Here is a 21490-nt window from a genome sequence, read left to right on the forward strand (position 1 = left end):
TAAGAGTTCATAAAAGTACATTTTTATTTTTCTTTCAAAATACTATGTACAAATCTGTTAAAGCACATGGGAGACATGTTAATTCTTGGCCAATGGACCTTCACAACAGCGTGAGTATTCCCGGCTAGAATTCTTAAATGCCCCCATAAGACACTTCCTCACCCCCTCCCTGCCCATTTTACAAAATACTTTTATGAATAGGAACATTTATAAATGTATCTATCTTTGACATCATATAAAATAAACTAAATATTCAATTCTAAGGCTTTTGCTGCTTTTTAAAAATCTTTTTCATTTCTGTCCTTTCTTTTCGTGTGGTTTTTTTTTTTTACATAGTTAATATGCCATGATATAGACAACGTTAGAAGAATCTGTATCTGTCAAACCAAACCTGGCCAGATCAACCAGCCGTTAGCTTATATATATTTATATCTATGTACAAAATGCATTTAAAAGTGCAAGGCTTCAGAAATGTGCCTTTGTTTTCTGAAGCCTTTAATTGCGTTAACAAATCCTCTTTATACATCAAAATGAGGCTATAGCCTTCTCACATTTGTATTTCGAGGCACCATGGGAAACTCTTGAGCCAGAGTTGTAAATAAACACCAGCGAAGAGTCCATGGGCCCATTATATCTAATATGGAACTGTTAACCAGTAGAACTGTCCCCTTGGATTCTCCAGGCTAATTAACTCTATCCAATTCCAAACTCTTCTCTCCCATAACACAGAGGTAAACCATTGGATAGCATTAGTTTCTTAAAAAATATATCTGTTTTGGGATGGGGAGAAAGAAAGAAAGCTTGAAGGTGGAGTGACAGCTAAATCTAAAGTCCCCAATGCACAGCTGACCTAGGCAATTGCCTCAGTAAGACCCTGCAGAAACACTGAAGGGAAGGAGGTGCCAGCTCATGGCTTCTCAGAGGATGGGGAGAACTGGTTCAAACTTCACAATAAAATGGAACATGCATTTTGGCATACCGTTTCTTCCTCCCCTGAACAGTGCATGCGATGAATCAACACCAGGCAGCGACCTTCCCACCTTGTGCAACGTTTTATGAAGGAAGAAGTTCCTTACTAATAAAGTGCATGGTTTTACCTCTCCCCCAGTGTAAAACAATATCTCTTCCCCAGTGCACGTGGTTGCCATACTAAGGGCTTGATTTCTAAAGCACAGCCCACCACAAACTGTAGTCTCATATAGGTCTGTATAGCTGTGGGGAAACGGGCATAACTCAGGCTCAAAAAGGGGGGGGGGGGAATCCAAATGCCCTGCAAGACTGTAAGATGATCCATGAATTATCCCTCCTTAAGACATGCCAAACCACGTCGGTTCTGTTTGACTGGGGTGTTTTCCAAAACTAATTTTGTTCACCAACATGCCCAGTTTTCTCCACAAAATCCGGATTTAAAGTTTTGAGTGCAGATAGCTAAAATAAGACAGTCAAGCTCTCCCACTTACTGGGTTTGCATGAGGAGCTCCCTCTTGTCCCTCAAATTCCAAAGTGCCTTGCGAGAGAGACAAAGAGCCAGCTGTAGATGCCAGAGAGGGCATACAGACCTCCTCTCCACAGCCTCTGCTGAGTCTGTCACATTAAAAAAAAAATGGAAGTGGGGAAGGATGTCACGTTGACAACTTGCTGCAAAAACTTATTAAGGTTGACCCCCCCCCCCAGGTGTTCTAAAGTGCATGAAGATAGGGGATGGGAGGGGGAGAAAGGTAACATTGGTGTGTTTCTATGAAAGAGGCTGTGCACCCCCAACTACTGGCTGTGTTAACTAGGGATGGTGGGAGTTAGAGTCAACAACCTCTGCAGGTTGTTATCCCTGTGCTCAAAGTGACAACGGAACAAAGGACCTAAGAGTGACAGAGGATGCTCCTTCACTCGCACCGAAAGTGTTGATACCACTACTCTTGGGAGTGGATTTATGCAGCTGGGGGACTGGATGATTGCTGTGGCCTTGACATCACTACTGATACAAGTACACAGCAGAACTGGGTGTGCAGCTAATGTGCACCCCTCCCCTCTTAAAAGTGGTCCTACTGATGTCTCCTGTCTCAGCTGGATAGCCTAGTTGGTTAGAGCATGGTGCTGATAACGCTAAGGCTGCAGGTTTGATGCAGCTGCAAATTCCTAGATGACCCTCAAGGTCGCTTCCACCTCTATGATTCAGTGATTCAAGCAGATGCCCACTGCCTTGTGCCTGGCACCGGAAACTTTCTCCCCTGCATAGGATGATTTCAGTAGCATTTTCTGAAGGGAGAGCTAGCACTACCAAAAGCCAGTTACTTACAGGAGCAAAGTGACCCTATTCCAGGTTAGAGAGGGGAGAGAACCCTCAAGTTGAAATGGCAGTGGTGCCCGTTTAGAACTAGACACAGCTTTACATAATGGGTGGCTAACCTTTGACTCCCAACTGCAACTCCCTTCATGCATGATCGCTGGCTGGGGCTAATGAGAGCTGGAATCAGACATCAGCTGGAGGGCCACTGGGTTCCAAACCCTGGCCTAATAATGCCTTAGTTTCATTGCATCTGTAGTTGTAACAAATGAGCATCAGTGCTGAGCTCGTTGGCAGAGACCGGCACAACATTACAGCGCCCACATGTGAAACGCTTTTCAGACAGCTGCTGTTGTTTAATAATGCCTTCCTATGCCTTTTTTCCCAAGAAATGGCAGACAAGCTGACATTGTTGGTGCTTAGTGTGTTCTCATTTAGGTTTCTTGCATGTGGTTAATACATTTATTATTTCAAAAAATAAAAGCCACAAATCCGAACATTTGAAACAGGCTCCCTGTAGCTGGTGGCAAGCCTCAACATTTTGCTGGGGTGGCGGAGCAGCTATCAGTGAAATAATGACATACCTAGAGTTGCTCCAGCCTTTTCTCCTGCAGTTAGCAAGGGGATAAAGAAAACCATATTCTACATTCTTTGAAATGCTGTTTGTTTGTTTTCTAAACTGGCATTTTGGCCTAGGTGTCTACTGTGCCCTGGGCCTGCCAAGGACTAAATAGAGGAGCTGGTTCCAGATCTATTGTGTTTTCCGTTCTCACACATACATCTTGGTGGAGAAGGGAGGGCCACTAAAAACTGGGAAGTACCAGCCAGAGGAAGCTCTGGCAACTGCTCTGCCTTTCCTTCCTTAGATTGACTGGGGGAAATGAACTGGAGAGAGATATAAGCTCATCTTTAAGTACCCACCCATCTTTTCCTAATGCAAAGCAATACATTGTGCATTACACTTGAAAGCAAGATGGTTCCAAGCTCCTCTTAAATGCCTTACATTCTCCTCTTAAAAGACACGGGACAAGCTGAGAGGGCCACTTCCCCCCGTAGACTCTCTGCAGGTTTGGACTATGTATTGCAATTAAAGCAAGCAAAGTACACCTGTACACTTTCGAAGGGCCTGTGAAATTTTAGTTGTGTGTGTTTGCACATCAGTAGTAGAGAATTAACAATACAGTGGTACCTCGGGTTAAGAACTTAATTCGTTCCGGAGGTCCGTTCTTAACCTGAAACTGTTCTTAACCTGAAGCACCACTTTAGCTAATAGGGCCTCTTGATGCCACCGCTACACAATTTCTGTTCTCATCCTGAAGCAAAGTTCTTAACCTGAGGTACTATTTCTGGCTTAGCAGAGTCTGTAACCTGAAGTGTCTGTAACCTGAAGCATCTGTAACCTGAAGCGTCTGTAACCCAAGGTACCTCATGTTACGTTTGCTTCATGTTACTTTTTTTTCAGGTTGCGTCCCGCGGCGACCCAGGAGTACAGGAAAGGGTTACTTCCGGGTTTCGACGCTCACACATGTGCAGAAGCGCCAAATCATGCTGCACACTTGCACAGATACGGCACTTCAGGTTGCGGGCTTTTCATGTTGCGAACGGGCCTCCGGAACGGATCCTGTTCGCAACCAGAGGTACCACTGTACTGGTAAGTAAAGGGGAAAAGGCCCTTTGTACACAGTGATTGATCTCTAGTGCTGCCTGAGAGTCTTCAGAATACAGAGCTACTATGCTTCAAACGTTTGTAGCTTTGTTTTTCATTGAAGTTATGGCCCTGAACCTTTACTAAATGAATCTACTCTGATGTTGCAGGTAGAAAAACCCTCTTCCTAACAGCCAGCAACAGGTGGATGTTGTTGTTGTTAACCAGATCCCTAAATGCAACCTCATTTCTTCTTTTCTTTAAAGAAGTTTTAGTGAAAGTTGCCTTCTGCATCCAGCATATAAAAAATGTACAAGTCGAGCACGCTTACATTTGCAAAAACAAAACAAAAAATGCCCCTAACAATTAATTAAGTATTAATTTTCCTTTGGAAACACACAAAACAGTAGGGGACACTTTGGTATACACACCCACTGAAGAATATATTCTTTTTTTTTTTAAAGAAAACGTTCATAAATATATAAACACACTTAAAGTGACCATTTAAAAAAATACAATTTATTGCTAACGCTACTGACTTGTAACATCGTAGGTATCCTTGTTTAGGTAGAAACTCCACTTTGCCAAATTCTACCTACTAAGTAGCAAAACCACAAAGTTTGCTTTTGTCTTTGGGCATCAAAGATACCTCCCCCACAGAAAGGTTCATTGGATATACACAGAGAGAAAGAAAGGGAAGGTTCTCTTTCTTGTACCTCCTGAAAAATATATATATTTGGCTAAATGGGCAGTAGAAATAGGTAGGTTTATATATCTGGACTTTGCAGCAAAATAGGAGAACCTCTTAGACACATCGTAACTCTCATAACTCTTTAACAGTGAAAGGGGCTGGTGCAAAAAGAAGAAATTCAGGCAAGAGTGGTGTCATAAACAGCAGCAGCATTACCCAATTATCCAAAGAAACTATGGGCTTCACATATAGGGAAATGGTTGGGTAATGGGATAGAGTGCTGGGGAATATGTTCAGTAATCCACACATGAACTACTACACAAAAATGAAATCTGTATGTACACAAATACATCCACAAAAGAAAAAAAGTTATATGGTCGTGGGTTGATGCTTACAGTTCCATCTGTGTTCACAGTGATTCACAGTGAATTTCAGCAACGATTACTTTAGAAAAAGGAAAAATTAAGACTTGGCTGCCTCCTGCACAGGTGTGTGGTTTTCTGCCGCATAACACATCAGCGTGTAAACTTTACTAATATTTTATTTAAAAAACAAAAAACCTGCAGGCTAGAATTCCATCTACCATATTTATAAATATAACTAATATTCATATATATGGCTTTGCAGCACACAAAGGCGGCTGCTCTCCTGAAAAATAATCCTTTCCCCCTCACTTGGGCAAGTTAAGTTCATTTTTGTTTTAATTATTGCAGGTGAGCAAGGAACCCTATCTGCCAGCGAACCTTTCCTGGCAGACAGAAGCATCCAAAAATAAACTAGCCTTGCCCCCGGGCTGCACTCACCCCCCCCCATCTCTAGCCAAAGGATGTACAGACGAGATGCTCTAGCTGCACACAGTTTAAGCGGTTAAGAAATGCCAAGCTTGGCTTTTGATCCCACTTTGCTGGAGTAGTGTCGCTCCTGGGTGGTTCCTTTGTTTGTTTTCCTTCCAAGTAAGTACAAGAAACTCCCAACCTGCTCTCCAGGGCCTCGGGCATGTTCCTCACCTTCCAGGCGTACCAGGAAGGAAGGACCTTCATCTCCTCTGTGCTTTGCCCCTCCATCCACTCCCTTCTGCTCAGCACAGCCGCTACCCCCAAGACTGCCTCCACCACCAAGGCCTCAAGGCAGCTGCATTTCAGGCAGGTCTTGTAAACTGCAAGGCTGGCCTTGCAGGTGCTGGCTCTGCGGCTGCGGGTGGTGAAAATATCCCATGGTGGGGTTCTGCGGCGGTACATGAGGTTGCTGGAACAGGCGCTGGTTCTGGCCCGGCTCAGCCGCACCTTGCATCTGCGGGATAATGCAACAGCCTTTAGCACTGGGAACGCCCAGCCCTCCCACGTATGTACCCCTCCTCTCATAATACTGGAAGACTGGGTCACCCAGTAAAGCTGAGCCTTGAGGACTAGCAAAAGGAAGCAATCTTTCACATAGTGCATAGTTAAAGCTATAGACCTTGCCTCCCACCTTGGCATTCCTATCAGTCATCACGCCTTCCACTATCTCGCTGGAAACTAGTAGCTTGTTACCTGAAGGTAGAGGTGATGTTGTTGAACTGGCTGCGGTTGCCACTGGTGGAGGCTGTTGGGAGGAGGGTGGCTCTGATGTGGGGCGATGTTGGCGCGTGGAATCATCACAGAGGAGGTGAAGACGGGTGACGGAGTGGCGGCGCATGTGATTGGCTGCATCTGTATTGCAGCAGGCAGCCCTTGCTGCTCCGGAGCAAATCTGCAACACAGGTAGCAGGCAACAGATCAAAAACCACCGGAGGTTGCCTCAAAACGCAACCCTTTCCACAGCAGTGGTGGCCGACCGGTGCCCCGTCCAGATGTTGCTGAACTAGATCTGGTGCTGATGGAGCCAGGAGCCTGGCAACATCTGGGTGCCCACTAGTTAACCACCCCCTGATGCAACCTTTTCCAGCTCTCTCTGGAGTGACAATCTGCTTGAAAGTTATGGCAATGCTCTCTGAACCCTCGGAACCAGGAGTGATGGCAGGACAAGAGTTTAATGTGGCTAGCAAGCAAAGGCTCAGTGCTCTTCCTTCCCCTTTTTTTTGCAGTCACCAAACCACAGAATAAAATCAGCTATAACTATTCTAAAAATGCAGAATACTTTAGGCAAAGTCAGAAATGGGAGCTCTCCTGCATAATGTATGCTGCTGGCAGAATCCAACTTTTCATGGGAGAGAGTTTAGGTTCCCTGGGTCCTTTTGTTCAGCATGCAGGGCACATAACCCAGGCTGCATTCATATCTTAACTACTATGAAAATTGTAAATGGAAGTCTAGGGTCAGCTTTGCCCATTTAGAGGTACTAGCCTCCCTTTTTGTGTTGCACTTCTGACAGGAAGGCAGCCCAGCCTATGCGTCCTCTACATGCTTCCCATGGCATCCCCTCTTTGCTTTGGTTTTGTTCAAGAGTGGAACAGAGCAGAGCAATCTTGGGAGCTGGTGGAAGTAGCTATGAAGATGCTGCGCAGCCACATGTCAGTTTAAAAGATTCCTGTGCCGAGCAGGGGAAAGGACTAGACAGCCTCTAATATAGAGGCTTCTTACCCTGAAATTGTTTGGTTTTAATTGTGGGAAGGCATTTTTTGCCTTCTGTCTGCCAGTATTGATCTGTGAAGACTGATTGCTCCCATGCGCACCAGATGTTGCAGGCTGCACAAGCTGACCTAACAACGTGGCAATGAGCAGGTTCAAAAGCCTCTTGCCAGCACAGTTTCAGAGCCATTGCTTGCCTCTTCAGAGACCAGGGACCAAAGACTGGTGGGTGGTGCACACTGGGATTGATAGGGAGGAAGACAGGAAGACCAACACCAGGTGGCGCCAGAGCCAATGACAGACAAAGCCAACTCACTCTAATTTTGCCTGCATCCTCCTCCCTTGTAAGTTCTTCAAGGGCGCAGCACTGAGGCAGGGAAGGAGGGAGCTGGCAGCCAGAGTCACTCTACCAGACCAATTGTAAGACAGAAGGCAGACAAATTGGGGCTAGCTCAGGACAGGCTGAAGTTGATGGAGCAGGTCTCCATTTGTCCTCCACTGGGACCAAACCAGCACTGAAGTGCTTGCTGTTGTTGTTTTGCATTAAACCCTTCCTCCCCAGCGGAGGCTGAAGAGGAAAATCTCTCCTAAAATAAAAAATGGTGCTGCACGGTGTCAAAAAGGGATTTCCTCCAAATGCAAATACCAGCTTCAAGGAGGGGTTTTCATCTGGGCTTCTGCAGGGGCAGAAACGGTTGCCCCTTCCCCACAATCACACCTCACCTCACTGATACTATTTGCCTTGGGTGAGGGCAGGGAAACAGTGCAGGACGTACCTAACACTTCACAATCCGGCTTGGAAAGTTGGCTATTGGAAGGACCACTCATACAAATGAGCCCAGGAGAAGCAAAGCAATGGAGCCTTCTCCAACCTGTGGCCTTCTAGATGTCAACTCCCATCAACACCACAGTCAAGGGAAGATGGGAGTTGTAGTCAAGCAACATGTGGAGAGCCACAGTAGGGGAAGGCTGCCAGAACGAACTGCGAAGGGAAGTGGAATCCGCTCATCGCCAGGAGAGAGCAAAACCAATAATAATACCATCAGTAACGACCCCTACTTGGACTTCTCAGCATACATATACCTGCATCCGTACCTTAGAGTCCGATCTTGGGTGTAATTGGACTGCTGTTGCCTTTCACCAATTTCAGCTGACATTGGAGTAGAGGCAGTGATAGGGTGCGCTTGAGAGAACACCATTGGGTTGTTGTACAGTGGCATCGCAATGCTCATCTGCATTGGCAAGCAGGTCTGTGGGACTTGCTTTCCTCTCATGGGCTGCTGCTGCTGCTGCTGCTGCTGCTGTTGCTGTTGTTGTTGCTGCTGCTGCTGTACCTGATACATAAATGCACACACCCCTTTGTCAGAATGAGCACATTGTTCGTTTGGTATGTTCACATCCTTCTCTTCCGCTACACAGAGGGCTCAGAGTAGCTTGCAGCCATGCAAATTGGTATACGAATAGGAAAACCATTTTCTTGAGTGTTGAGCCTAATGCAGCCAAAATGCCATCTCCAATGCAGGGGCGCACCCAGGCTCCCTTGCACCCTGACGGCAGCCCTCCGTCCCTTCCCCACCTCCCAGAAAAGCCAGCAAGAGCCGCACACAGGCTCTGCTCAGCGCTCCCTTTAAAAAGCACCTGTCGCGGTGTCTCCTCTTCCTCCTGTTTTTACAGCAAGGCAGGCAAGGAAAGTGAGAGCTGCGCAAAGCGGGAGAGAAGCCATGTAAGCAGCTCTCGCTTTGCTTGCTTTAAAGCAAGAATATTTTTTTTCTTGCTTCCCCCCTCTAAAAACTAGGTGCGTCTTATGGTCAGGTGCGTCTTATGGCGTGAAAAATGTGGTAATTGTGAACTAAGTTCAACTATCAGTCTCTAAACCCTGTAATCAGTTAGAATCAAAAGAAACATCAAATACAGCAATCGATATAATATCCAAAACAGCCTAATTACAAAGGCTGCTAGAATAAAAACACTTTAAAATTTTTATCTAAGAGACAGGAACAAGAATCACCATAATGGGGGTGGATTCCAGAGCTGCAGTAGAGAAGACCCCTGAGAAGACCCTGCAAGTGTTGTGAAGGCCCTACAAAGTCAGGGTAGTAGGTCTATAGGGGAGCAGGCAGTAACCAGGGACTCAGCTATATTAGTATAAAAATCAGTGTTTTGAATGTGTTATGAACATGCAACACCAGGTGGTGGTGGAGAGCAAGATAAATAAATGAAATTCTAAGCGGTTTTCCATAGCGGTTTTTTTCTGTTGTTATAACTATTTAATTTCTGACTTATTCATAGCGTCCCATCCCGTCCCCCGATGTGTAGATCCACCCCAGGTTATACAGCTTTAAAATAGTGATGCATTTAGCACAACGTTGAACAAAAACCACCACCTGGGATGATGTGACACAAGGGTCCCTGAGGAATTGCTGAGGCGATGCCAGGTGTGTGCTGCAGAACTGCTTTGATCCCATAAGGCCTTGCTGCTGGGATTTCTTTGACATGGCTGGTCTGCTCGCAACTGCTGTTGCTTGTTGCTGGGAAGGCCTCCTCGGGTTCTGGTGTTGCACCCCGCTGAAGACCATGGGCATAGGCTGCTGCATCAGCATCTACCGGAAAAGCGGGAGTGGGGAGAGACATTGGGGTTGTCACTAGCAATGCACACATGGGAACGCCTACAAAGATGGTGGCTCGAAATTTGGCATGCACAAAATAAAGAGGTTGATAAAGTAATCTCTTTGATGCTGGCCAACCAGACATCATTTTTATTGTGCAATTGCGATGATTCGTGCTCCTGATGCTATTGCGGCAGTCAAATTCAATTCTGCTTTCAATACTGTTGATATGGGGCTGTCACACTGTTTCATTTCCAAGTAGTGCACATCCCGTAACTTCCAGCTAGATTCCTGTAACATTCTATGCAACAAATGTTTTGGTTTGGTTTTGTCCAACTGTTGTCGCTGTGGCAGAATAAACCCACCACTACTGCACTATTTTTGTGTCTATGTTGCAGAAAACACCGTAGGGGCTGTTAAGCACAAGCTTAAGTGCTGTGAAAAGAATTCGCCAAGTGCAGCAACATCCAGAACAGCCATTAGATGTCACCCAAGCATCAAACATATTCTCATGTTAACCCATCAGTGATTAAAACTGAGAGTTGGGACACCGGGGGGGGGGGGGGGGAGGTTATATTTTAACACAAATATGCATTTTTAAACTTCTTTTAAAAACACATCCAGAACTGTTGCTTTTAAGGAAATTCCCTTTTCTCTACTTGTCAAGCAATAACCACTTTCCCTCAATGCTCATGTGGAGTTGGGCATCTATATAAGCAGGATGCTGCTTGTATCAGCAGAGGCTGGTGGAAAAATGGTCTCTGGTAGTTTCAGTCTAACAGACAGCGAGTCTTGCTCATGCTGAAATGAAAGGGCTAAAACAAACTGTAGCTCCTACACGACATATGATGAATAAGGAAGGCTTATGCCACACTAAATTCATCAGTCTTTAAGGTGTCATGGGACTCTATTCTTATAACCCCTAATTTCCAAATGGCTGCAGGTCGTTGTTTTCCCTACGCCAACACACTCTGAATAAAAACTGTAAGGCTTTTTGGGAAGAAATCACTTGAGCAATTAAAGGTTATTTTGCACATAATTTCTTACTTTGGAAGCAGAAGGGCTAGCAACACTGCAAGGTCAGGTGAATGAATTGCTGTGTAGCCTTATGCAACAAACGTATGCACAGTAACTCCTGCTGAAGCAAAGAGGGATCCGGCATACCTGATTGCAGAGCGTTGCCAGTATATTTATTTACTTGTTTGAAATACTTGTATACAGTGCTGCTTTTCCATTAAAATTCTTTAAAACTTTTTTTATGATATTACAGTCTGGTTTGATTGTTTTTATATTGTAAACTTTTATATTGCTGTGATATATTGTTGTGACGCAGCAGTACATAAATATATTAATAAAGAAATACAAGGCAGCTTTCTATATTCCAACATGCCCCCCCCCCGGCCCCGTGCCTGAGGTTCCCTATATAGGAAATACCTGCAAATTGGAGTCCTGCACCAGCTGCAGCTGCTCTTTGATCACATGCAGTTCCTCTTGTTGTGTCTTGATGTCAGCCTGCAATATGCGCGTTCTCTCCTCAAGCTGTTCCTTCAAATGATGCATCATCCCTATCTGAGTTGGGAAGTGATACACTGGCTGGAAGCATAGATGAGAAAGGAGCATTACCCAATATGCAACTTTTACATGCAGTTATTATTTCCGCCTTCAGAGAAACTCGGCTATAGGGATCGATGACCTGATGTAGTGTAAAGGGAGCTTCCTATGTTCCTAAGAATCTGCAATGCAACAGGTAACTACAGCATCGCTGACCCAGGCAGCCTCAGCCTAAATAACGCCCAGTGAAGAAGAAACCACCAGCCTGTTCCATCATCAAACAGCTCTTACACCTAACGACATTCAGCCGAAATCTGCTTCTCCTGCAATTTTCAACCTACTGGGTTCTGGTCCTGCTTTCTGCCGTAATGAAGTCTGCCCCATCATTTGTGTGTCCACAGCTCTTCAGATATTAAGACGACAACTATCCTGTCTCTCTTTAACCTCCTCTTCTCCATGCTAAAAATGTAACTTATTGTTCTAGGCATTTCTCAAAGGACCTGTGGTCTCCTCTATAAGACACTGAAGATCTGTCACCTGCTGAGCTGTAGCAACTTTGCAGTGTCAGGTGATCCCAGACCACTCATTGGGCTCATTGTGATTGTTTTTAAAACTTTGCTTTAAGGATTTGTTTTCCAGTTCTGTTGAACAACAAACCAGTAACCAACATTTCACTGGGCTATAAATAATACCAAAGACAAAAAAATGGTCTCCAAACTAATCGTTGCAACGTTCGAAATCAAATGCAAAAACATGTCAAGGTCAGAATCTTCTGTCTGCAGCAGGCAGGATTAAGCAATCTCTATCACACCATGATCACTGTAGCCCTCCAGTCGCCTATGGGGCTCACCTGGTATTGCTCACCTGGTTTTGTTTCTTTTAAAGTACACTTTTATTGCATTTTTGTTTTATTTTAAGCAATGCAAACTAACAACAGCAGGGGGCTAAGATATAAGGAGAGCAAGTTATAGATCAGAAGGAAAATGGGACTGCTGTGAGGAGATGAATGGAGATATATGCAAATTGACTGGTGTTTAAAGAATATATGTCAACCTATGCAGCCGTATGTCGGGGGGGGGATGCTTGGGAACTGTTTCAGATAGTAAGCTGTACATTCATATGTAGAAAGGACAACATGATCTCTTGCAGATCATCTATTTATTGAGCATTCATCTTCATTTACTTGCACAAGCCTCATGCAGAGGTTCAGCATGCATTCGGATTTGCTTGTGGGGGTTAAATGACAACAAGCATTCATCGCAAATCACTTGTATGGTATAACATGCCTTCCTGTCAATCATTCATCCAAGCTATGCTTTGCAGTGCATTTCTTTTTATATACAGTGGTACCTCGGGTTACATACGCTTCAGGTTACAGACTCTGCTAACCCCAGGAATAGTACCTCGGGTTAAGAACTTTGCTTCAAGATGAGAACAGAAATCGTGCTCTGGCGGCGCGGCAGCAGCGGGAGGCCCCATTAACTAAAGTGGTGCTTCAGGTTAAGAACAGTTTCAGGTTAAGAACGGACCTCCGGAACAAATTAAGTACTTAACCCGAGGTACCACTGTATATAAAAAAGTTGATGTGTTACACTAGGCAAGCAGACCCCCTTTAATCCACTTCAGGTGGGCAAACCTGAAGTTTTGGTATGCACTTGAATCCCTCTTACAAAATACTGACACTCTGAAGGGAACTTAAGTCCTCCTACATGACACGGTGTGGGGCAGGTGAAGACCTAGTTCATCTAAAAGGGGGTGCTGACTGGAAGCACCTACAAAGAACTCCCAAAGACCCAGCTTATTTTTGCACGCATTTGTTGGAGAAAATATGAACTGCAAAGGATAGCTGTATTTCAGTTAGCACATTGTTCTGCAAAGTGTGAATTAGGTAGGCTTGCATTAAACTGCAAACCAAATTGCAGAGTTTCTCCCCCATCCCAACATACCATAACCGCTTGCTGGGCCGGGACAGTCGTCTGTGCCATATGGTGCTGTGCAAGATGTTCAGTGAGATGTTCAGTGGGCGTCTGAGGAGTTATAATACCCTGCAGGAGCGGGGGGGGGGGGGGAATAGGGGATCGTAATTCACCCAGTGCAAGGATGAATATGATTATCTAGCCACAACATTTGCCACAGTATTTCCTTCTTAATCAAAGCTCTAGTTCTTACTAAGGCAATAAAGATGCGCATGACTGGACAGTCCTCCATGCAAAAGTAGAGTCAGCATGTCAGGAAGAAGTTTCAATCCTAGGCTTCTATACACAGGGAAAATGTTTTATGGAGCAGCATTCAATTATGGAAGCAGAAACATGCAGTCAACAATTGTTCAGTCCACAGCTTCACCATGTTAGTTGAGAACTAAGCAAGATTCCCTTCTTACTTGGCATCTGATAAGCAAAAGACCTTAGAATAGATGCCCAGCACCTGACCTGCCCCATCTCCTTCCTAACCTGTTAAAAGTGTTGACTAAACTTCTCAACCCAGCCCAGGCCAGTATTCATTACAGAACTGGTGGTGGCTGCAGCTTAGTGGTATAACATCTGTCCCAAGCTTGATCTCCAGCATCTTGCAGTACAGCTTGAAGAAACCCCAAGAGAACTACTGCCAGCCAGAGATAGATTGACCAACTGGTGCTATTTTTTATTTTTTATCTTTATTTACTCACTCACTCAGCATATATAGCCCTTAAAACTCCCAAAACCTACCTGTGTGAGAGACTTCTGCAGGTCAGCTGACCACTAGGCCAGGTCAAAAAGAGACCCCTGTAGCCAATACTTATTATTATTTCTTACCAGCCTCTCTCTCTCCTCATGTACTGTTCAACAGCAGCTTATTCTACAGGCAATAATGCCTGCTTTAACTTTGTTAGAAATGCTGATTTCTGAATATCAAGCTGCTTGTTAAAGGCACATATTCAGACTAGAATCATTCTATGAGTTGGATGGGACCGCGAGGGTCATCTAGTCCAACCCCCTGCAATACAGGAATATTTTGCCCAGTGTGGGGCCTGAACCTACAACCCTAAGAGTCTCATGTACTACTGATTGAGAAATCCCAACTCCTGGGATCTAGGTCATTTCCCCCTCACTCTCTGGATAACCTGTAGGTAACCTGCCCACTAACTACCTGAATGCCAGGATAGGTACTGTAGCCGACTGCTCAGATACACTGTACCAATTCAGATTAGAAATTTTGAAAACATTGATGCTTTCCTCTTTGTGTTCTAAAGATCTGCGCTCTTGTTCTTTGGGTGAATCCCCTCCCTGGCTTCCTTTCTCGGGAACGATGCTTCTGCTGCTTCCTTACCTGTGTGCTGCTACTTGAGGCTAGTCTTAGAGGTGCTTTGTCCGACTGGCCCATCGGTAACGACTGCCTAGTAGGGGTGCTGGCATCCGTGTGCCGTACAGATGACGTGGCTGGAAAAAAAAGAAGCATCTTTCAAGGATGCATGGAAGAAAGCATCTGAAAACCCCTTCCCAAGGAACTAAGAAATTAGCCTCTCCGTCCAGAGTAGGCGGGAAACATGGGGGAGAGCTGTTGCCAGTGTCTCTCCTCCCAACCTAGCAGGGGGACCTGGAAGAATGGCAGGTGAAAATTATGGACTATATGAAACTGGCGGAAATGACTGGCAGAATCCGAGACCAGGGAGAAGAGTTGGTGGAAGAAGATTGGAAGAAATTTAAAGACTATTTACATAAATACTGCAAAATTAATGAATGTTAGAATGATGTTGGCATGAAGTTAAGTGGTTCTAGCAGCAATGTTTTAAAGGAGTATGCAAAAATGGATTGTTATCAGGTGAGAATGTAAAGTTATAATACATCAAGGTAGAGGAATAAGATAAAAATAAGGAGGGAAAGGATTTGCTGAATTAACTAATTGAACTGGAATACGAAAAAGGGAGGTGTGAGGAGGTCAGGGAAACATGTAAATGAAAGATAAGATATGAAAAGATTGATTTGTTTTTAACTGTTTTTCATTTTTCTGTACTTTGTATTTTTTCTTTTTTTCTTCTTTTTCTTATTTTGTAACCTTTTTTGTAACTTTTTTTTTTTTTTTGGAAACTTTAATAAATATCTTTTCTTTTCTTTTTTTAAAAAAAGGAAAATTAAAGCCAACCTAGCAGGGGAAGAGCAGACGTGCAAATGAGCCCAAGGCACAAAGCTTTCATGCTGCCAAGGGATACTCTGAAGTGGTTGGGAGAAACAACTGGATTAATCCAAGGCTCCTCACCCATCTGCTCCAGACCCAACTGCCCGCCTCCGTCCTGTTATAGAGGATGGAGAGTGGCAAAGGAAAACGGAATCAGGGAAGGATGGGCTGACTCCTATGCTGCTCTTGAACACTGGCCAGCTGCATTAGAACCACACCCACCCTTTGGTATCACAGCTGTCCCATGTGATACCTACATGCAGAGTCCGAGAGCGCTGTGTGAGAAGATCGCCGAGAGCTGTGAGATGACACCGACACCCTTTCCCGGCTGGCTTCTTGGTTGGTTACACATTGCCGGATATCAATGTAGCTACCGTGACTCTGGAAATAGGAAAGCCCAGGAGAAAAAAAGCATCGTATCATTAGCAGCGGAGATCAGCACATGCTTAACAAACAACAGCAAAAGCAGCAAAGCAATGCTCTTCCAACATGGAGGTAGATTGCCCTCTTTGGAGCAAATGATTTTTCAATTCCTCTTTCCACCTTCTCCCAAGTGTGTCTCCAGCCTACAACTCCCATCATTCTCGACCTCTGCCATGCTGAGTGGCGGGGATGGGAGTTGGGAATCTAACAACATCTGGAGGGCCACAGGTTCCTCACTCTTGTCTTAGGTTTATCTAAGTGCTATTTTTCTAGGAAATTAAAGAGGTGCCGGAACTATGAAGGCCTCCCTTGTTCTCTTACAATGGCAACGGTGCGCACCTGAGCTGCAGTGAGTTCCAGCTGGGGCGGGGGGGGGGGGAGCGCCCTGGGTTTATGTTTTACTTGACACATAGGCATCTCTTGGAAATATAATCCCAATGGTAAAGCAACAAAGTTGTCTGTGAATCCATGGCAATGCAGTATATCTGCAAGAATAGAAACCTGCTACCTGCAGGTGAACTGGTTCATATCACTGCTATGGGAAATAGGTGCAAAGGCTGTCTGTTGCCAAGCACCAGGTGCATTTTCCATGGTACGACACTGTGGCTTTTCTGTCCTTCTGCTCCCCTATCGCTTTTACCCATCACTGCCGTATGACGACAGAGTCGTGCATAAAAATAGAAATGCTCTTTTATAATTAGCTCCCTTCTGCCCACTTTCTCTCAACATGTCACAGGCTTTCAACAGTATATGCAGAATTAATGAATAAATGGCCAAATTAGGGAGGCCGACTAGAAAAATAGGGTTGCTGAGGACTCATATTATGGAGAGTGGAATGAGTATAGAAGGTGAAAAAGGAATCAGTCAGTTTACTGGCAATATCCTTCGTGAGCTTCATTAGCCCCTTAATTGGTAGCTCCCATCAGACGTAGCAGCAAAATGGCCTCGCTGTATTTAGGCCAATTCTAGTTAGCCCTCCATTTAAGTTAATGTACAGGATTCGAACATCATGTTGCCTGTACAATCACATTCAACAACCTCCCACATAGCAAACACAATATTGATTCCATTACCTTGGGGAAATGCAATTACCTCGCAAGTACAAAACATTAAGTCTGCTCTCCACAACAAAAGTACAACTTTGAGGGGTTCTGTAGACAACACTGGGGTGGGTGGTGTCCGTGTTTAACCACTGAACAAAACAGGATAAAAGATAAATGATCCTGATCACACAGAGCCCAGTGATGGTGCCAGCCGGCAGTGTGAATTCTGTGGGTCAGCTGTATGTTAGTGTGACGCAGCGCAAGAACTGCCACGGCTGTGAAGGCCCCCCTGCCCTAATGTATGCTTCTGTGATGATATGGCAAAGGGGCAGCCACAGAGCCAATTCGAACAGGCAAGCACATCACCTGACAACTTGGTAGTTGGATGCGTGGATCCATTTCGCTGGATTTTATTTCTGGTGCTCCTTCGGCATCTCATTATGAAAACCCTGGCAAGGTTTATTTTTAAAATGTTAACTGAGTTGACCCTATTAACTGGGCAGGCTATGACGATGCCCGATTGATTTCTTTTCTTTAAAAAAAAAAGGCAATGGAAACTGTTGTCATGACCACAGCTCTGCCCACCCTCTGGACAGCATTCTGCCTAGCCTTTAAAAACACAGCAGCAATCCAGAGAGAAAACAGATCAATAAATCATTCCTTCGCTTCCAATCTTTGTCTGGCTAGAACAGGTGATTCAGCATAAAAGTCCTACAGATGTAGCTTCTGGAAATGCTGCCAACTGGCCTCCAGTCGTCTCATTCCACGTATGGGTAGCATGGGACTGTACACATTATATGCTATCCGTAGCTCAGAGGCAGAAAACTGGTCCCGTTTGTGGGTTTCCTCCAGGAATGTGGCTGGCCACCGAGAGAACAGGATGCTAGGCTGGGTGGGGCATGGATCTGACCCAGAGGGGCTTTTCTTGTGCCATTCCCGGCACAAAGGTCCCCATCCCACCTTCGACAAATCTTTCTTTTCAACAGTAGGAGTAGGAAAATCAGCAACATTCATGTCAGTGTTTTTTTTAAAAAATAGTATTAAACAGACTTCTGGGAGATGATGGCACCTGGTCAAGTCTCCACTGAGTCTCTGCTGTGTGAGTAGGAGCTCTAATTATCAAATGACTCTGATAAAAAGGCTCAACCTATGAAAGTAACTGCCAACTTTTATCAGTAACAGACTCCAGGAGCTGTCAGGTAGACTTTCAAATCTCCCCTCCCTTTTGAAGCTACTTAAATCAGTGGAATCTGGCTTCCTCCATAGACCAGCTTTTACCTGTAACCACTGCCATGTGTAACACACACACACACACACCCGGCGCACATGAATGCCCACCCCTGCTCACCCAACTTTGGAATCCAGAGTTTTCTCCCCACCTTAGTCCCTCACCCAAATGCCGTCTCCCCCTCCCAAAAAAAGGTTCCAAATGTAACTTTTTAGGCCATTCCTATCCTGCTTCAATCCCTGGCATCATATATCAAAATATTTTGGGGGAGGGGGAGGGGAGGGGGAAGCTTAGAAAAAGACTAATTGCATCCTAACAAAACCTGGAAGAGCTGCTGCCAAGATGGGAAGCCTGGCACCCTCCAGAAGTTGCTATTCTACAACTCCCAGCATCCTTGACTGGGTAGGAGCGATGGAGTCCAGTAACACCTGGAGGAACTAATTATGTTGATGCTGATGATGGTTCTCATGCCCCCAAAATGCCATCTTGCCACCAGGAGCAAAAACACATTTCTAACAGCTCTTACTTGCTTATCCCATAACACAATACCTTCAAAGACGAAGATGCTAGTTCAATGGATGACTCTTCAAGGCCAAGATCTCTTCTTCTTTCAGCTCGAACCTCAGCATAACTATATATGTGTGTGTGTGATATATATGTATATATTGCATAGGAAAGGAAAAGAATAGAGAAGTTGGGTTAGGGTTTCCACAGTTGGGGCACCACCTCAGAGACAGCCCTCTTGCATGATGCCAATCATATCTTGGAATGCAATGGCACACTCAAGATCTGGTCATAAAGGCTGAATGGATCCACACAGCAGGAGTGGTTGTCATGAACCTGTGGCACTCCAGATGTTGCTGGCTACAATTCTCATTATCTCTGACCATTGGGAATGCAAGGAACTATGATGAGAACTGTAGTCCATAATATCTAGAGGGCACCAGGTTCGGAAATGATGTTCTAGAGTGCACACTCAGTTCGTCATATAGGATTCTCACCAAAACTCACCCATCACCCTTAGTGACTATACATTTCAGCAGAAGATCAGACAAAGAGGTAGGTAAAGTAGCCTTTTGCAGAAGCTTGTGTGCCATTAATGATTCCACCCAGTTTCATCACTAGCACAGTACTTTCCTATGGCGAACACTGACTTTGGATCAGAGCAATGGGACTATGTGACAGCTGTCTCATAAGAAGTCAGATTGATGGTCCATCAAGCCCAACAGTTTGACTGGCAGCGGCTCTCTTAGGTAATCTAAAATCTTTAACCGGAGTTACTTACAGGGCTTTAAGAGACCCCCCTTTTTTATATATATTCCACCCATTCACTGTAAGAACAGTGCTCAGAGTGGCTTAAAACAATCTGCAATTATAAAACATGTCTGAAAAACCAATGCTATAAAAACAAATGTAAGAGCAAAGGGAGATCAGGCAAAATCTGCCCAAAACTCATCGAATGCCTGCTGTAACAACATCATAGTTTGGTAGCAGAAGGGAAGTGGGAGATGGGTTAGGTGGGTTCTCTGTTAGGTGTTCCTGAACATCGGCTCAAACACAATTTGAAAACTACAGTTGAAGAGCTGGGCTGCCAATTATTGCCCCAATTTGCACATAACGCTAAACCATGGTTTACCAGAGCCAGTTTGTGCTGTGGCAAGCACTGGCCTTACACAGTTTCCCATTCTGGTGAAGTCACAAGGAAGAGATCAGAAGCTTCCACTTCCATTATAGATTGTGTCTGAATCCTAAACTATAGTGAATCTTAACAATGGTTATGGGGCGGAGGGAGGGTAGCCTGCTTTGTAAACTATGGTTGAAGCCACTTATCACAGCTAAGCCTAACCACAGTCTCCATGGCTTCAGGCATCAGAATAAATTGTGACTATCCTAAACTGGAAGCAAAAGCTTCTGATCTCCCCCTCACTCATGAGGAGGAGAGTATATGAGCTGCTGCTGCTCATTGTCATAATGTTTATTACATTTATAACTCATTATATTTATAACTCTTCAAGCAGCACAACACTAAACCACATTCTACCTTTGCATTTGAATTCAGCCATCATTAATATGTAATACGATGACAGACAGGGAGAAATGAGTTTATTCTAAAGAACCATTTGCTTTAAAAGTTGCTAATTGTGCTGCTGCCTGTTATCAGTTTTTCTCATTTACCCATTAAATTGCTTGGGAGAGTGGACCCTCTAGAACAGAGTAAAATTGGCAGCTGATACTGTTTCTAGGCTTCTCTTTCGGCTGCCAAAAATAAAAGAGTAATAAAAATACAGTGACATTCTCCCCCACTTCCCAACCCTAATCATTTTATATAATGGGGCGCCTTATCGAGCCAATACACATAGCCAAATATTTGAACAGACATAGCTGAAGACGCAGATAAATGGCAGCAGAAATTGTGTGCCGTTTCTTACCTAACAACCGTGTGGGTGCACACGATAAACTCAGGCTTGGAGTTCCACTGATGATAAGTGACGTAGTACTGTGTTTGTAACCATATCCATTGCTGGCCTTTGGTTAAGAACCTGTAGTAGCAGGACTTGCCTTTTCCAAACTGCATCACTGCATATGAAAACAACCACTTAGTTAACATCACCAACGTATTAGGCTTTTTGTAATCTTTGATCTGGAGAAACATTAATGCTCTTCCAGGCATGTGCATAAAAAGCTGTGCATAATCCCTGTGCATGCCAAAATAACACCCATTGTAAGGGTCAGGTGGGATTCTGACTCCTCAGTACCTTCAAATATCTCCTGGCTCCACTTCTATTCCTGCCCTGCCATATCTGGGGCCGCTTTTGCACTCTGCTCTGATTTTGCACTCTGCTCTGATTTTGCACTCTGCTCTGATTTTGCACTCTGCTTGTTTTTCAGCTGGGGGGGGGGGGGCTGTTGCTGTCAGAAATTCACTGCTTCCTTTTCAAACCATCTAAGTACACCTCTGTCTATTTTCAGAGCAGGAAAATGGAAAGAGGCAGAAGTTTGATCTGAAAAGCAAAAGCATAGCTGCTAATTCAAAATGTTCACAGCTTTCACACTTCGAAAATTGTAAACAGGCCTGCCCCCCTCACCTCCCACATCAGCTGAAAGACAGGAGCACAGTTGCTAGACTGCACACTGGCAAGTTGCTCTGTCCTTCCTTAAGGGGCTTGTACATTTTGTGACCCACCAAACTCAAATAATTCCAAGGTTTCAAGAAAAATCAAGTCTGGGGTATGCTTGTTTGTTTGAAAAAACAAGGGTAGTAGGACTTCTCAAGAACCTGAAAAACAAATAGCTGTTTGGTGCTTCTTCCCTGAGCGCTGCAACAT

At 44.6% G+C, this 21490-nt stretch overlaps 1 protein-coding gene across 8 annotated transcripts in view; it reads right to left on the bottom strand.

Moving 5' to 3' along the window:
* Positions 1-21490, bottom strand: part of PASD1 (PAS domain containing repressor 1) — a 100599-nt gene continuing 79109 nt past the window's right edge. For 2 of the 8 annotated variants that reach the window (XM_083722828.1, XM_083722829.1), the window contains exons 11-20: positions 20594-20741; positions 18714-18795; positions 15728-15851; positions 14625-14734; positions 13265-13363; positions 11202-11360; positions 9540-9761; positions 8257-8495; positions 6147-6345; positions 1-5907 (exon numbers count right to left, since the gene is read on the bottom strand). In XM_083722828.1, the coding sequence (XP_083578954.1) occupies positions 5740-5907; positions 6147-6345; positions 8257-8495; positions 9540-9761; positions 11202-11360; positions 13265-13363; positions 14625-14734; positions 15728-15851; positions 18714-18795; positions 20594-20741 (1550 nt within the window). In that variant the 3' untranslated portion in view covers positions 1-5739. The remainder of the gene's footprint in view (positions 5908-6146; positions 6346-8256; positions 8496-9539; positions 9762-11201; positions 11361-13264; positions 13364-14624; positions 14735-15727; positions 15852-18713; positions 18796-20593; positions 20742-21490) is intronic. The other 6 variants (XM_083722835.1, XM_083722831.1, XM_083722834.1 and 3 more) reach the window with 6 other exon arrangements.

The sequence above is a fragment of the Podarcis gaigeae genome, assembly GCF_964106915.1.
Source record: "Podarcis gaigeae genome assembly, chromosome: Z".
NCBI classification, from domain to species: Eukaryota; Metazoa; Chordata; class Lepidosauria; order Squamata; family Lacertidae; genus Podarcis; species Podarcis gaigeae.